At 42.2% G+C, this 17,790-nt stretch overlaps 1 protein-coding gene across 1 annotated transcript; it reads right to left on the bottom strand.

Moving 5' to 3' along the window:
* Positions 1-215: 215 nt before the first annotated feature.
* Positions 216-17,184, bottom strand: kpna3 (karyopherin alpha 3 (importin alpha 4)). The gene is made up of 17 exons (XM_079357256.1): positions 16,905-17,184; positions 14,530-14,574; positions 10,892-10,981; positions 9,497-9,526; positions 9,327-9,379; positions 9,144-9,239; positions 7,251-7,336; positions 6,268-6,354; positions 6,017-6,186; positions 5,691-5,735; positions 5,429-5,560; positions 5,155-5,283; positions 4,518-4,622; positions 4,100-4,171; positions 3,625-3,787; positions 3,265-3,359; positions 216-3,168 (listed from the first exon to the last, which is right to left on the bottom strand). Exons 1-17 carry the CDS (start codon positions 16,971-16,973, stop codon positions 3,070-3,072), a joined length of 1,566 nt encoding a protein of 521 aa, XP_079213382.1. The 5' UTR covers positions 16,974-17,184; the 3' UTR covers positions 216-3,069.
* Between the last annotated feature and the right edge of the window lie 606 nt (positions 17,185-17,790).

Here is a 17,790-nt window from a genome sequence, read left to right as displayed (position 1 = left end):
CAAGAGAAAAGAGTAATGTGACACTGAAATTATCCTATGATGTGTTGTCAAACTTACTAATCAAAATAATTACTTTTAGGTTTCCATGAAGAGGAAGTGCCACAGGTCTGAACACATCTAGGAGCATAAAACCTAATAAATCTTTTTGCGGTACAACTTAATTTGAACTAACAGCCACTGTATGTGTGAATCACAACACTTGCAAGCACGAAGGATCCAACGGCTAAACAGCAAGTTTATTTTGGTTAGGATCAGAAACACAGATTATGTCCTGAGGGTGAGATGAGGGCAGATCATTTCAAATATCCCCTGACGGTAATATGGCAATCATGATTGGTGGTGTTTTGGGGTAAGGGGAGTAATGAGTGGGAGAAATGGTGTGTTACAATGTTCAGTGAATAAGATCGGAGGGGAGCGGTTGCTCTCAACAGCAGAGAGCAGCATTGAGCATTCCCATGGCAACTCCAAACAACAAGGAGAGCACATTTATTCCTGTAGCCACATCTCCTGTTTCTCAATTCTTCAGTTGCGAGAATAATCTTTTTTTTCTATTCAATAAAACGTAGTTTTAGTTGAAATGAAAAACAAAAGGCACAATGATTTTCAACTCGTTCTTGTCTTTAATATGCACAAGAGTTGAAAGCATCAATGAGCCACCTTAAAGAGAGGAATTCAATCTAAAATTTATAAAAAGATATAAACAATCAGAGGCCAAAACGCTGTCTGTTGCTTTTCTCCTATTATTTTTTTTTTTATTTAAAACAACTTTTCATGAGCAAGTAAAAATCTTGCAACAAACATAAGCTTGTATTCAATGCGAATACAAGGCAACGAAATTGTAAATCTTTAAAGTGGCTCGGTCTAGTCTGCTAGTTCATGACTGTACACCCTCTCTATAGTTTTGTTCAGTAATAAACAGCTAGTCCCAAAAACAAGCCTGGGCTGCTCATAACAACCCCACCCAATATTTAAAACCCCAAGTGTAACCCACCCCACCCGTCGTTCTGACCCCCTCTCAGTAGTTAGCAGCCAACCAGAGGATCATAAAGTCTTCGAGACCAGGGGCTGGGGTCAGGTTCAGGGTTTTCTTTGACCCCCTGATACCACACCCACACACCAACTGAGACATGGGACGGCACATTTTTAAACAGCCCGTCACCACTACGAAGAGAGAGAGAGGGGAAAAAAAAAAACAGCCTGTTCCAATTTATCAGCATGTCATCACAATACATATGCAAGTCAAAAATAAAAACAATAAAACAAAGAAATATTGCTTCCAAAAGAAAAAGAAAACCTCCCCAGCCATCTTTGACAGTAAGGTTAATCGTCCATCCAATGACTGTCAGCTGCAGCAGCTTTGTACAGGCTTTATGTAAATATATTCATATATTCATTAGACGGCAAAGGAGAGATACACATCACATTTTTTTGTACAATTATTCAAATCGAGTGATGACATGTTACCTCTTCATCAAAAGTAGTTAAGTACTGTAAAGGTCAGGACCTGTACTCATTATATAAGTCTAGTCTTCGAGGAGAATAGGTCCCTTTCTGCAGGCAGACATCAATATGCCTCTCAGACGTGTGCATAAGACTGAAGAAAAAAAAGAAAACAGACAAATGGAAGCTCCACAGACTCAACCAGGAGAAGCTGAAACATGAACCTAAAGGTTGATTTTTTTTTTGTTTGTTTTTTTTGAGGAGAGGTTTAAAAATAATTAAAACAAGGTTGATTCAGGCCGATTTCAGCTCGACTTTTCTTTTTCCTTAAAAAAAAAAATAAAAATCTTAGTTGACCCTCCCCCCACTTTTTTTTTTTTCTTTCAAGATTCACATTACAGGGGAGTCTCGAGCAGACGGGTCACAGGATCACAGGACGTGACCAAGCTCGTTCTGCAGAAATGATGTCCTGTAGGGGGGGAACACTACAGCTGACGTGTCCCTCTTCTACTAAGTCTCTGCGCCTTCACCTAAAGGTGACTCCTCCCCATACAGGTAATCACACATCTGCAGCAAAAAATTAAAAAAAAAATCTTGACGCTGTCGCTTTGCTGAATCAGGAGCAGGCCAGTGAGTGGGTCTTACAGTTGCATCAATTGGAAAAAAAATGTTGGCATTTTCTTCACATTTTGACGTTTTTTTTTCCTTATTAATAAGTTTGATAATTCAACAGAGGTCACGTTACAAAAAAAAAAAAAAAAAGTGACGTCATTGAGTCAAACGTCCCGTCAGTCAGTTCGCCACGGAGTCCTCTTTTCGCCTTGGAGCCCTTTCTTCCCTCCACCTGCGCCAGGACTCTTCTGGGAGGGCAGTGGGGGGATCCGTGGTTAGTCATGGCTTAGCTCTGGGATTAACTCTTTAAACTGGTTTGGGAGAGGGTGGGGGGGTGGATTGGGGGGGGGGGGGGGGGGGGATCTGTGTGACTAAAGTGTGTCGATGTGTGTTCTTGTTTGTCAGTGTGCGTGCACGTAGGTGAAGTTAACACCAGAGGACAATCCAGGGGAGGGAAAGCACAAAAAGAAACCACAAACAAACAGCAGTATTTCTTCCCAGTAAGTGATATGATGACTTCTAACAGAAGTATGCACACAAATTCTAAGTGTCGAAACGTGTGTACATGTGAGTGTGTGTGTCTGAAAATGTGCTTGTGTTTTTCGCTCTATGAAGATTTGACATTTGGCAATAACATCTTGCCATGAAGGCTTCCTCTACCTTCTGGTTTGTATTTTTGGGTGATATTATCGAAGCACTAGCAGACAGTGCCGACCATCCTCCGGATGCAGGTTGCCAGGTTGTGATGGTGCCTGTTGGATGACCAGGATTCCGATGTAGATTTTTAACGGTGTACAGTGAAGGATGGAGAGAGGAAAAAACAAAACAAAAACAAAAAAAACACCCCGCAGTGCAGAGGTTGGGGTGGGTAAATCCTTCAGTGGTGTTGAAGTGATGTTTTGTAAATCCTTCGGTACCAGGTTGCCAGGTTGGAGGAGAGATGGATGAATGTCTTAGGATGATTACAGAGTACCCGTGCAGCTGGTTGAAGCGAACATCCTGGATTTTTTTTGTTTTTTAGAAATTAAATTCTTTTGTTTGCATGTTGGAAGCTGGATCAAAGTTGAATGTCCCTCCTTGAGTGGTGTCAGGGATCAAGTTGGGATCTTCATCAATCTAAAAAAAAAAGAAGACAGATTTTGTATCAAAGCAAGATTTTGAGTGAGCAAAAAGTGGGAGCAGAAGAAAAGATGAAAATGTTGTGAAACTTACATCATCTCCTGAAAAGTATTGATCAATAATCTCAAAGGCTAGTTTGTAGATATCCTCATTCTCATGCTGCTGCAGGTGTTCTATCTTCTCCAAACCTGTAAAATGACATCATATATTCAGGAGGGTTTTTCAACATTAGCAACAGGAACTCACTCCGACTTTTAACAGTTAGGGTTTAATTGAACAGGGACATAATTAAAACATGAACTCATTAGCAAAATAAGAATGAACAGAAACTATAAACCATGAATCTCACTGACAAAAATAAATCTAATAAAAATACATCAGCTGAAATAAAAAAAGGAGATCTAAAAGAAAGTGCAGACTAAATGTAACCATCAGCATTAATCAGGTGCAGACCTCCACACTCTTCAATGATCTCAGCGATGGTGCTGGCTTCGTCTCCCGCCATGATGAGGATGTTCTTCAGGCCGTCCAGGACCACCTGCACCACCTGCGAGTCCTTCACTGACAGCAGGTAACAGAATGGAGGGATGACATTCTGCTCAACCAGGAACTCCACCTACACAAACCCACACATACACACCACATCCATACTTGATTACAACATAGGTACATGGTTACAAGTGGGGACTCTCCTGGATGACCTTTAAATGTGTACAATACAACATGGCCTAGTTTCAAGTATCAATAACGGGGACAGTTTGCTTCTTGAAAAGAAAAAAGAAAAAGAAAAATCTCTTTTTTTAAAATGATACAATATTTGAAGACCGAGTGACTCACACATGCTACAAAGGGTTTCTGATGTTAACCAAAAACACATCACACCCAATATTGCAGATTTTTACATCACAAGTCCCAAAGCCAATCCCACCTGGTCTTTTCTCCCGCTGATGGTGAGGTTGCTGATGGCCCAGGCTGCCTCCTTCTGAGTGCCAAAGTCGCCCTGAAGAGAAACAGGCTGTCACTAAAATGTGGACGCGGCAGGCTTTTAGCACAACACGAGAATATCGAGACTCCAAGACATCTCGGGTAGGTTTGGAGTCATTATTCACTGCATGCATCAGGAGATCTCTGTCGACAAAACACTGAATGCGTCCACGCGTCTTAATACTCGTGAGCGCCAGCTTCAAGCTCTTCTATGATTGGTGGGGAAATGAAGAGAGTGGAGAACACAGAGAGAGAGAGAGAGAGAGAGAGAGAGAGAGAGAAAGAGAGAGAGAGAGAGAAAGAGAGAGAGAGAGAGAAAGAGAGAGAGAGATTCTTTCCACATTCTTCCTCCATGCACAAACCTTAGCCAGCTGGTGAATAATCATAGGAATGAGTCCAGCGTCGATCACAGCTTGGACCTGCTGCTGGTTCCCAGCTGTAATGTTGGACAGGAACCAGACTGCTTCCTGGAAACAGACCGGCGACAAATGGTCAAAACTGGCCCTAAGCCCTCAACACACGCATGGATATTCATCCAAAGCATCACGTTCATCATCTCTCTCACTTGTTGTACCTCAGCTGTGGTATTAACCTCAAATGCTACATGTTTAAACATCTGATTTAGTACATCCTAAATAAATCTTAGGAGCGTTGATTACAATTAATGCCAATGTGAGCTGCACGTTCGTTAACCTTACTTTCAGTGTGTGGACTTTGAGCAAGAAAAAAAAACAACTAAGATCTGTCAGAAGTTGACGATGCTCAAGAAGTTTGACTTCAGTCGTGAATAGTCATTTTCCCCAAACAAATCCCAAGCTCTAATCTTAGCTCACAATAATGACTAAGAAAATAGTAGACCTGCTTCTGAGAAAGCAAACTTCCTGGCAGTGAGTCAGAGAGCTTCAAAGCTGCACTCACGGAGCAGACTTCTATTTTTGTTCCAAGTAATGAGACTTAAAATAAACAACAACAACAACATGGAAGTAAACGCCGGGATACCTTATTGATCTTTTCTTTAGGGTGTGTGAGAAGGTTGGGGAAGTGTGAGAGGACGTCACAGTTGAGCACAACCTGCGTCTGCTCGTCCGTCCCCGTCACGATGTTACCCACCGCCCTCAGAGCTGCCGTCTGCAGAGTCAAGACAAACCAAGGTGCACCAGGTGAAGAACATTCTCTACTGACATGACAAAGTCTCACCTCAGTGGAGACAAAGAAACAAAAAAAAAAAAAAGGTATTAGCTGATATATTCAGTTCATTGAATAGAACTCTCACCTGTACTTTGACCTCCTGATGGCTGAGGAGAGGCACAAGAAATGGAACGACTCCGGAGTCAATGACCATTTGAATCTGCTCGTTGCCGCCGTCTGTCAAATAGGACAGGGCCCATACTGTGTCTACGAGGATCTAGACACAAAAACAAAAAAAAATTGTTCATTCAAAACGTGGAAAAAATAGATGGCAGACAGATTTTAAAATAAGTGAATAAAATCAAGTCGTTTTTTTTTTCTCGAAAGCCCTCCGCTCTGATACTCACATTAATATCGGTGTGATATATTAGCACACAGAGGGCTGGCAGTATCTGTGGAGGACAGAAAAGCTGGTTGTGAGTGGGCTGGATGTTGGCGAAGGAATAGTTGATCAGATGGAGGCAGAAACAGGGCAAAGGGAAGAGGACTAAAGCTGTCAAAACCAGACTTCAAAAGGTCACCAATAGAGCTTTGTAGCTTGAAATTCTCCTCGGGTGACATGGCTGAATCGGCTCCTGAAAACGCTGTGACTCAGCCTGCAGTGACACAGACGACTGCAGAACAACACTTCCATCTGTCTGGCACACGAGAGTTTGCTTGCACAAACACCAACCTCTTGCACAGTCTCCATGGGGGGCGGGGGATCCTTGTTGCGGCAGAGGTTAACAATGACCCAGGTGACGTTGCGGAGGAAGGTGATGGGGATCGATGGGTTTATGAAAGATAGCAGAGGCTTGACCACGCCCAGGGAGATGACATAGTCCCTGCACTGTGGACCATCACCTGGGAAGGAAAGAGGACAGTGGTCAACACTCGGTCTACACAGAACAATATTCACACTCCCAATAACATGCTACTGCTTACCTATAATGTTTCCCAAAGCCCATACAGCCTGTTCACAGACATTCTGGTGGGAAGAGTGCAGCAGTCGCAGGAACAGGGGCACCGCATCTAAACATACAAACATCAGGTCAAAGACTCGTCCGCGGGGAGAGTTAAAGCAACTCCTGTGGAAAACCTCAAAGCCAAAAAAAAGACAAATACACGACTGTGTCACAACTTATAAGACACATAACAGCTGACGTGAACTTCAGGAGGAGTTTCAGAACAAAAATTGAATTACAAGGAATTCGTGTCGACAAGTTTGAGCAAATTCTAGCTTCAAAAACGTGTTCTTTTGGGCCGCTGGTCGAGCAGATACCACGTGTACAGAGGCTCCTGTCCTTGTCGAACTGGTCGCAGGTTCAACTCCTGATCCTGATGGTGTTTAGTGTACCTCATCCCCCCCCCCCCCCCCCGTTTCCTGTTAATCTAGGTTAAGATCATCAGGTCTTGCATAACTAGTTGAAATGATAAAGCGAGCTGGTTCTAATATATAGATATCCTCAGATGTAGTCTTTGTCCACTTGTTGTAAACATGTATTGTAGTTACAGCCAAACAGAAAAATACAAATTTGGATGGAGATTTTAATTCTTCAATATAAAAAAAGTTGTTTGTAGAAAAAATGATTACAATTACTCTGATTTGATCAACACCATGTTACATAATCACATCGGAATTCAAGGCTCTTTCTCAGCTTAAAAAAAAGTTAAAAAAAAAAATTGTTTGCTGATCTCTGATCTACTTTTTGATTGTGCTGCTTCTGTAACAGCCAGTTAATCCCACTGATGATCATGCTGATGATGATTTCCGCCCCCCCACTCTGCACAACAAGTCCACAGTTATCTAATAAAAGCATAATCCGTGAAATAACTGACTGCCACAAATACATAATGCTATCTCAGCAGATTGTAGACGGTGTACAAACAGACCGCTGGGGGGAGGACAGGCTGCGGTGTCAACTTACTGGATTTAACCACAGCCTGAGTCTGTGCTGACGTCCCAGACGCGATGTTGGTCAGAGCCCAAGCTGCCTCAAACTGAAGAGAGGGGCTGGAGGGCAAAGAAAACAAAACCAGTTAGAAGAAGGCTCGTTTGCTTTCGGTCGATTGAGCGTGTGAAAGCGGCAATGAAGCCCTTCGGTGATAGAAATCTCTCTGCATTAAGCTCTTCAGTGCGAGAGAATCGAGAAGCATAATAATGAAAACAACGGATTCTTTCCGCTTCCACAAGCAAAACACCCAAGACTGATAATTCTAGCGCCCCTTGTATCGAACATGTTCTAGTTCAGAAGTAACAATCCCTCAGAGTCATTAAGAAAAGTGGCATAACATTGGTTTGGGTATCCACAATCCTTACACAGTCCCTCCTCCTTATATAGGTGCAGAATAGAATACACGTGTGATGGCTACAGACTGTCTTTGTGATGCGTTCACATGCAACTTCTAAAACATGAGAGAACTCAAGTGATGCAAAAGTCAGCCTTTTTTCAGCAGCAACTACATCTTTGATGTTGGACGGTGTATCCGGGGCTTTTCTGCTCTTGTATTTTTCAGTACGAGCGATGTAACGTTAGCCTTTAAATCCAAAGCTTGTTAATCATCAGGTACAGTTTGTTTTTTGTCTCCTTTAAGTGGATTCTTCATTAACCGTTTCACAACCAATGGAAAACACCCATGAGAAGGGAGAGGGTTTTTTTTTTTTTTTTTAACCAAATAACACATCTGACAGCAGATCAGCGGCCGGGGTTTCGTGCTGATTGGTGGACTGGGGCTGTGCTCAAAAAGGGAGAAAGTGAAAATGATGCAACCCGCACAAAAAAAATAGAAATCACACAATTGCCAGCGATCCTCACACCACCCACCAGCCAAATGCTAGTGTATTATGGTGATGTGTGGCAAGTCCGTCTACCCTGCTGAATATTTCATCAGGCAACCAACCATGATCTGCAGCTCCTACTGGTGCTCTGAAGGTTTATCTGGGATTTAAAGCAGGAGACAGGGCGTGGCTCTCTTTGTGATGTAATCAGCCTTTGTGTGGCTGTCTGTGGATGGAAAGTTTGAGTTTCTGCCCTCGCATGCATTTGAAGCTTAATATTGCAATTCCTCAAAAGCTTTCAACGTATTCTTGTTCAATGGTGGTCATTGTCATGCTGTACGTTGCATTGTGAGTCTGTAGCTCACCATGTCATTAGACTGAGCTGGCTTGGCTTGCCATGGCAACAGACACAAGTGGACAATTTGTCCTGTTGGATACACGGGGGCTGGTTTGATATGCACTGTTGATCTCTCCATAAAAATTAAAAACGTCCAAAATAATCCAGTGTTGCATCCCGAGCAGGAAGTGTTCATCAGCTGCCCTGGTTAAATATTTGCAACTTCTTCCTACAATTCCCCCCCCCCCCCTTCACTGAACACAAGGTCCTGGGAATTTGGGAACTCTGAGAGGCAGGAATGCAGTTATATTTGGCTTGGCCTGAACTGAGAAGACCAGCCAAGTGCCCTGCCTGCCTCCACACACTCTCACGTGTGGACACAGTGGGACACACACACACACACACACACACACACACACACACACACACACACACACACACACACACACACACACACACACACACACACACACACACACACACACACACACACACACACACACACACACACACACACACACACACACACACACACACACACACACACACACACACACACACACACACACACACACACACACACACAGTTGCAGTGTTGGTAATCCAGCACAGCAGTCTGCAGTCTTAACCACGAAACCATGCTCGTCACGTCGGAGAATAAACAAGGCTGAAGGCAAACACAAACTGTCACGGAGGCAGACTTACTTGTCGTCCCTTTCCAGACATTTGACTAAAATGGGCAGGATGCCAGACTTTATCAAGTCGTCGATGGGGGGGTTTCTGTCACTCGAGAGCAGCTTTCTGAGAGGAGAGAGCAAAACACAGCTGAAGTAATTCATCTTTATAAAACGCTGGAGTGCTCGGGTGTGTGTTGTGTCAGTCACGCACCTGGCTGCCTGTACAGCACTGAGCTGGATCACAGCATTATCACTGGTAGCGTTCTGTAAAAAGAGCAATCACTGTTAGCACATGTTAATTAGCAAACACTTGAGCAGATGTGCTGTCGGTATATTCGGAGAGGGAAATAAATAAAGAATTGAAATGGTTCGAGTTCTCACCTGTAGGATGGCATCAAGCGTAACATTTTGCTACAGTGAGAGAAAAGGAGAGGATTAGCAAAGTTAGCTTAGCATTCGTTATCATCAAGGGAAAACCAATCAGAAATAAAAGTCGAAGGCGTCAGACTGTTCTCGTCATTAGGGCGCAGTAACTCTAGTGTATTTTGACAGTTGTTGATGGCTTCTTACTATAAAAAACACAGACAGATGTAATGTTGGAAACTTGGATGTTTGACATACTTTGCGACTTAACAAACTAAAAATACTTGAAAACAATACCCAGCTTGACAGACCCCTGATTAACACAGCTTTGCACAATATGATTCATCTATCTCAGCGTGTTTACAGTTTTTAAGAGCTCTATTCAGAGACTATCGGAGTTTACTCGACACATTTTAGTGTCAGATACGACAAATCAGTTACATATACGTAGTGCTTGGCGGCTGTTGGAAGAAACTTTCTTTAATAACTGTTACCAGGCTGGATGGTTTCCCCACCTTCTTACACACTGGATCACTCCAACGATTTTTTAAAAATTGATGTTTCTTTACAGTTTCATGAAAATGGGGACATTTAGTCGTTTTAGAGCCAGAAAAATAGTAATGTGCTGAAATCTAGAGGACTCAATAGTGTTGAAGGACCCGGTCCTATCAGGACTCTGTGCTGCTGTGGGTCGTCCGAGTGTCTGATAATTTTACTTGGAGGCTGTCACTTTAAGGCGATCATTTAATCTTCTGCTTTAGAATTATGTCTATGAATTAGACATTAATGGCTTTTTGAGTTCATTACATTCTGCACTCCTGGCATCAATACAGTAAACAATATGCCCATAGCACACAGAGCAGACTTTATCGAAAGGGTGAATGCTAAAGGTTCATTGCTGTTTCATGCACAAACTCCACATCATTGTGCGACGGCTGTGGAGGAAGTTTCAGGAGCAGATATTACTAAACTCATATCTGCTTTGACAGCGACAGGATAGAAGAAAATGACAAAAAAAATCATAGCGCTGGAACAAACATGGACTTGCTCGAGCGTTCACTCAGTTAATATTGGAACTTGTGAATGTTGAATTTGAACAGCTGAAACTCCCTGACAACTGATAAAACTACATCTGCTCAGTAAGAATGGCTGGTATGATTGACAGCCACTTGATAAGACTTGTTTCTTGTCAGAAAGGCGGGATGGATTTGGAGTAAATTGGCTCAGAACACGAGAGCACATTCATATCATATCCACTGCAAATCGCTTTAATCGAAAGGAAACAGAAATTAACAACATTGACGTTTTAACTGCAGCTCTTTTCGCCCACTGGACTTTAACCAGTCTGACCCATTATCCAGACAGTCCAGTCTCAACTTCACGACTCGCGCTAAAGAACACGCCCACACTTACTCCTTTGAAGTCGGAGTCGACATCAGAGTCCTCCAGACTCTCCTCCTGCGGGACATTTCTCTTCTTCAGTAGATGTTCGTCTCGTTTGTTCTGTCAAGAAAATGAAAAGAGAGAGAGAGAGAGAGAGAAAAAAAAAGAGAGAAGCAATGAGGGGAGGAGATCAAAGTGCTCATTAATGCATTGATGAATTCTTAAAGTAACAGCATCTAGACCTAACTTAGAAATAGTTTCTTTCCCCAAACTTTTACAGTCTGATAACAGACGGTGGGAAACCCGGTGTGAGAGGGGAAAGTCAGAGAAGTCGTGTGCGGGCTTGTTGGAAATAATCATCACAGTCTTGTTTGAAGGACACTGAACTTTTTACCCTCTAGCCTTCAATATGTTCTCAAGCTCCCCCCCCCCCCCCCGCAGTAACTCAGAGGCAAGTAAGCACATAAAGAGAATGAGAGAGACCCACACATCCCGTCCATTGACAGGGCCTGTGAGTCAGTGGTAGGAGGAGATTCCCGTGCCCTACATTCCTGTGCGTCGTGCTGATGTGCGTCACTGATGACTAATCAGCCAGTGCAGTGCTTCTCGCTGCTCTGATCCCACTAAACGGAATGTGCGAGACTTGAGGACACCTCGGGGACTAAACAGCACTGACGTTCGGTTTCTGTCACCCCAGGGCCATCGTGCCTGTTTTCCTGTTTCCCCCCAGCATTATCAGACGTTCTCTCTGAGTGTCTCAAATGGAGCCTGAAGTCTTTTTTTGGGGGGGGGGGGGGGGGAAATTACAAGTCCAGTTGACCCCACATGTCATCCTTCCTTTAAATGATCATTGCATAGTTCATTTCTAAAGATGATCTCCACCTGCTGTGACAGTGACAGCTCTGTGCCAGGCTCTTTTTTTTTTTTAAACACAAAAGTCTTGGCAAAGTCTCATTTTTATTTATTACATTTTGTACGGACAATGCTCCTAGAGCAAGAGTGCGCCTTCCTCTACCTACACATGCCTCTCTCATCCCAGGAAGGGGCAATTTTCCTCGGAGCTTTTCTTTCCAGGGAAAGGAATTACTACTTCCTAGGAAAGAACTCCGACCTCTGTTCCAGCCAAGTCTGAAGGCACACCAGCAGTTAGCCTGTGTCATCATGTCTGTGGACAGAGACTTACAGTGAGACCTTTGAGATTGCGTAATGAAAGTGATGGGATGCTCTTTCTCTCCGGTCTCACATTTAATCAGGATCAGAGAACTCTTAACACAACAGTAATTCATCCTTTTAACAACGTGAATCAGCCAACTCCGACTGTGAGAAACTAAAAACAGCCTCAGACCGATCAGCGGTTTGGAACAAAAAAATCCCTCTCGCAAACCCTGATCGCATAAGTGTGACCCAGCAGCAGCATAAAAGAAGTATCTGCTTATAGATTATGCTGAAACAAACATGACATATTTGTCAGTTTCTTTCAAAGTGCGCCTTTTGTTCCGAGTTCTGACCAGAAAATCTGTTTGTACGAGCAGGAAATGTCCCACCGGGCTCTGTCGCAGTGTGTCTCCAACCGAGCGACAGAGCATCACAGCACGCGCTTTGAGTCCGAGCTCAGCTCCTTCTGAAGAGATCACAAGTATGTTGACCCAAACCAGAGTTTATTAAAGCTGACTTGTATTGGCAGGACACGTTTTGCTTTTATTATTATTAAGGGAGGATCAATAAAGAGGCCCTCTGTAGGATACAGGCACTGTGTATCAGACGTCAATGGGAAATCTTTCAGGTCTTTTTTTGCATCTTGTATGACTGTTATTGTGTAAATGTTATTGATAGATAGATGCAATAGCAGTCCATCACACGGGGGGGTTTAAGAAATTGCATGTGGGTAAACGCATCCATCCAGCGTACGTGCGATTCTACATCCTGTGTAAAACATGGCGGCGGAGGTGGCGTTTCTGCGTGGGCACGGTGATCTGACAGCGGAACTAGCTCGCTCGCTCGCTGATGAGGCCGCTGCTGACGCCAGCAGTAAGATGAAATGAACACATTGTCTTCTTTTCCGATCAAATTAAATTCAGCTAATCGTTTTTGGCAAAGGCGACATAAAGCAGCAGCACAATGATCCCAACATGACTAACTGTTTAGCATGCACCAACTGCATGTATCTGGCCAAAAAAAAATCCTTCCAATGAATTCTGCTCTTCTTTTTTTTTTCAATCCATCATCACTGATTTGAAACGTTGTAGTAACTTTATTTAGCTTCAGAGAAGGTTGGCAAATTTGACATCAGGCCTGTAAATCACCGTTTGTAACGTTTCTATTTTGCAGCTTATTTTAAAAAAAATGTGTACTCGCCGTTGGAAAGGCAATTACATACAAAACATTTTCAATTGGCCTTGAACACAACAGCTGCAACTAATGGAGTCATTTTCTGACCTGCGACTGATCAGCAGAAAGCAGACAGCTGCATCAGATGTGGCTTTCTTTCTAGCAACTTTGAACCCGACTCAATGTTGGGCTACAGGACAGCTACGTCATTAAAGCGTAAAAAGGAGGTTTTCTGAGGACACTTTGCTCCGCGGCGGATAATTAATCTTAACATTCATTTTCTCATCTTGCCAAATGACCACATTAAACGGAAGTGTTGTCTGCATGGTGGCATCTGTACTATAAATACCTATTCCTGAAAGGATTTTGGAGAGTAAGAACCTGGTATCCCACTTGAAGTGAAGGGATTTTATGATTAAATACGACACGACAGGGTCTGTTAAGTTGGTAGCCAGCTAGCTTCACAGATGCACGTTTCAGTGGGTGAGAAATTGTACATCTGGATGTAACATTGGGACACAATAGTTCAATTTAAGAAAGTGTGCAAGAAAAAAGGCAAAGAGGAATCCATAGAGAGCCAGTAGATTGACATTTGAATCAAAAGTGTGTTTGAAGAGAACACTTAGTTATCAATGTACCCAAACCCTAGAGCTTAAGGGTTGTACGAGGGCTGGGTGATATATCGATATATTTTCAAACAAGAAATAGGCTAAGAGAATATTATTAATATCAATATAGTTCATGTTACATTAAAATAATTTTACACACATCTTCTGTAGAGCTGCCAGTTCACCTATTTCTCATCTCATTTGTCTCTGTCTGTCTCTCTCGAATCGAAAAATAAATGACTAACAAAATGTTTTCTGTGACACAGAAAATTAATTAGTCTCACAAACAGGTAGCATATTTTCATTTACAGGTTGAACTTGTGCAACTGACTGTCAATATAGGAGCTATCAATGTATATCGAACATCATCAGTCAGCGAAAAACTATCAAGATATGAGTTTTGGTCCATAATTGCCCAGCTTACAATCCACCAAGCAGAACTGAAGGAATGTAGAGGTAACAAGTACAGGAAAAAAATGACTTGGTCTCATGAAAATGCTCTGTCAGTTGATCAGTGTGATCGTGGTTTGTGAGGACGTTTACTCTGAGACCCTTTGACACGTTTGATACAATCTAAATATGCTGCTTGGTCCCAAAAGTGCCACATACTCCCAATATCTGTCAAAATGAATCAATCACCCCAGTCTGTTACCATGTTTCTTTATAATACTTTGACTGAAGCAGTGTGTTTGTGTGAGAGTGTATGCGTGCAGATGATGCATCTTTTCTTACCTTTCTCAACTCGACCGTCACCTCATTTCGATGTCTTCTCATAGTCTGTTAAAAAGAGACAACAAAGCACGATAATGAGATAATATGTGGTCTTTTTGAGGAATTCACTCAATCTACTGCAGCAGCAAAATCCCATTTCAGCTCTTTACATGTGAAAGAAAATGAAGTAATAAATCAAAAACCCATTGTTAAAAAAAAAGATATCAAATTGATTTGCAAGTGAAAAATCTTTCAAATAATAAAAGAAATTCAATATAATATTTCATATCAGCATGGATTTGATGACTGAAGCTTTAAGAATGAAACTTGAAGAAAACGATAGGACAAATGACTCTCACTTATTGCCATGTCGGTGTGTCCAGTTGGGTTTTTAATTTTCAGGTCATCCTGAACAGTTTGAGATGGTCCAGCATCTTGTGACTGTTTCAAGAGGTTCATGTTGCCTTCCTAAATAGCCTTTTACGTAATCTGGGACAGTCATAACTCAGGAGGCTGCGGAGCACAGAGGTATCTCCCGGCTACTGATAAACAACAATATGGCACTCCATTTACTTCAACAACACGTGTTTATTTAGAGGCAAAGTCACAAACAAAAACAGAAAAATCACGTATTACTGTGAATGGAAAGAACACCAACGTTGACTTAGTTTTCCTAATTTGATTGGTTTCTTTAACCAAATATCAGCTTTTCCTCTGCTTTCGAGAAATAATATAAAACCTAAAGGACAAAGCTGCAGGGGCCCACTAAGGCCCTCCAGTTTGTACACACAACAAAGACCTGATATTCTGCAATCCAAGAAAGACAGGGTACAAAAAGGCTTGACAACAAGAAGTACTGCTTCTTTATCCTTATGATATCAGGAAGCAAATGAGGAACGTTTAACATACAGTGTAAAACACTAAACAGCATCCAAAACTGTTCCTGGTGATGTCAGTCATGAAGAGCGATCTGTTACGCCTGACCTACATTAATTAAAAAAAACCCAAACTGGCAGATCTTCCCTGGCATGTGGTCTGAGTCATCCATTTAGGAAAACTCAAATTCATACCGAGGCTTTAAAAGAGGACCCGTGTCAGACATCCAAGATGCTTGAAATAGCATCAGGAATGCACTTGGCAAAGTCAGCCTGTCATAGTAGCCATGTGCTTTGTCACACTGACTCCAAGTTTCAAAACAACAACCTCTGTGGGATCAAAGTGAGCTTTCAGTCACTTTATAGTCAAACAGGAAGGTCCACTTTCAGACAGGCGTTTATGTCTTTGTCAGTCAGGTCGGCAATTTGTTTGATAAATCACTTGTGTATTAATACTGATTTGTGTCATTCTAACATTTCCCCCTTCAATCAATGCTAGGTTCCTTTAGCTGGAATAGCCTTGAACAGTCCCTGCCAAATGGTTTTGCCTTCATGTCGATGAGCATTACAGACTAATGCTGTCACAGAGATTTATAATTAGACTTGTTAGTTTGAATGATGCTGCAACACTAACCCAGCCTGTTAGCCATCAGGCCACCGACGACAACTTCTAGAACAAGTGACTGTACCAGTAAAGAAATCCCATTTAACCTTATTATATATGTCACTAACACGTCGCCATGCACCATGTTAGATATTAACAGTGTTTAGTGCTAGCTCAACGAGTATTTCATTTAATTACAAGTAACACTTGCTCTAACGTTTCTACTCATATTAAACAGCGTATTTATGTATTTTTTACATGAAAGAGGTGTGTAAACTAAGGCCCCTCGCATCAATGCAGACCATTGAAGTGTTTAAAAGCTGAGCTAACAGCTGAGTGCTAACAAGCTAACAAGGAGGGGCAATGTTTGGTCAGGGGTGGATGTGTGAACCAAACGTGTAATTCGACCTGAACTGGCAGTTTATACGGATAATGACGACTTATTTTTAAAAAAGCATGTTGAGTGACTTTATGCTAACTGGCTGTAAAGGTGAGTAAATGTGAAGATTAAAGTGCCGGGCAGGCCCGACCGGTGTCCATCCAACTAGCTAGTTAGCTAACATTAGCTTGTCAGTGACAGCTACACCAACTGCCCTTAAACCCCCCCCCCCCATCCCTCGATTCAACCGTACAACTGTGATGTTGTTTACTTTTGTATACAAACATTTCAAAATCAAAAAAATAACTCTAACCTCTCCTGTTACATTGATAATGATGATAAAGATCGTGTACTTGCTGCTGGGATAGCTTTGATGACGAACTCTTCACGTTAGCTTAGCTAGCTGGTTAGCTGGCTGGCTAGCTGCAGCCGGGGCCAGGCTCCCCAAAGAGGCCCAAAGACAGAGGATTTATCTGGATTCATCAGTCAAACTGTGCTGATTCAGGCTGCATGTACTCTCATTGACATGTAGGCTCACCTCGACATCTCGTCCCTTATTTTTAAAGCTCTTGATGCGGTGGTTTTCCAAGCCGGCGTTTTCTGCCATGGCTGTGTATGGGGTTTAGCTTTTACTCCGGCTTTCGGGATCTCCTCCGTGAAAGACGAGGTAAGGCAGCTCCTGTGCTGCTGCTGCTGCTGCTGCTGCTGAGAGGAGGAGGAGCAGGACGTAACAGATCGCAGCAGAGTGAGGGGAGGAGTTCATGCGTGCCTCCTCCTCCTGCACGGGCTGTCCTGGTTTCCCCGGCTTCCTCGACGCAGTAATAATAATAATAAATAATTATGATAATAATAATGATAGTAATAATAATAATATTATTACATCCCCCTCTGTAAAATAGAATCTCCCATAAAAAACAATATCACTGCCAACAAATGTATAGCTATGCATTGTTAAGATGTATTACCACCTTCATTTGTCATAATGAGTTATGCATACCAAGTGAAAAGACTATGTACAATTTGAAGGGCAAACAGTTTTCAAAAGATCTGGGGTGGGTTTCTAACATATGTCGACACAGTTTCCACAATAAAGTGATTATACATTATTATACTCCAATGTCCTGCGGTTAATAAGCATGTTTATTCAACAATTGGTACTGTTTCTAGCTTGTTTTTCTTTATTTTCTCCAACTTCGTTATTTACTCCCTCTCTGCAGTAGTTGATTATGTTGTCTGTATTGGTCTGTTTATTGCATGATATACTGAAGCCTTGCATTTTATTCTTACCTTCTTTGAACTGGTATACACTGGTAAGAACACATTTTTATACATTGCTCTATTATTCAGTCCAAGGCTTGTTATGTTAAAAATAAAGATATTGTTGAAAAAAAAAAAAGTCTCCCATTTTTTTGCAGGAAAAGATT

This window comes from Symphodus melops, assembly GCF_947650265.1.
Source record: "Symphodus melops genome assembly, chromosome: 12".
NCBI lineage: Eukaryota > Metazoa > Chordata > Actinopteri > Labriformes > Labridae > Symphodus > Symphodus melops.
Note: the sequence above shows the minus strand (reverse complement) of the source record. Positions and strands in the feature narration are given on the sequence as shown.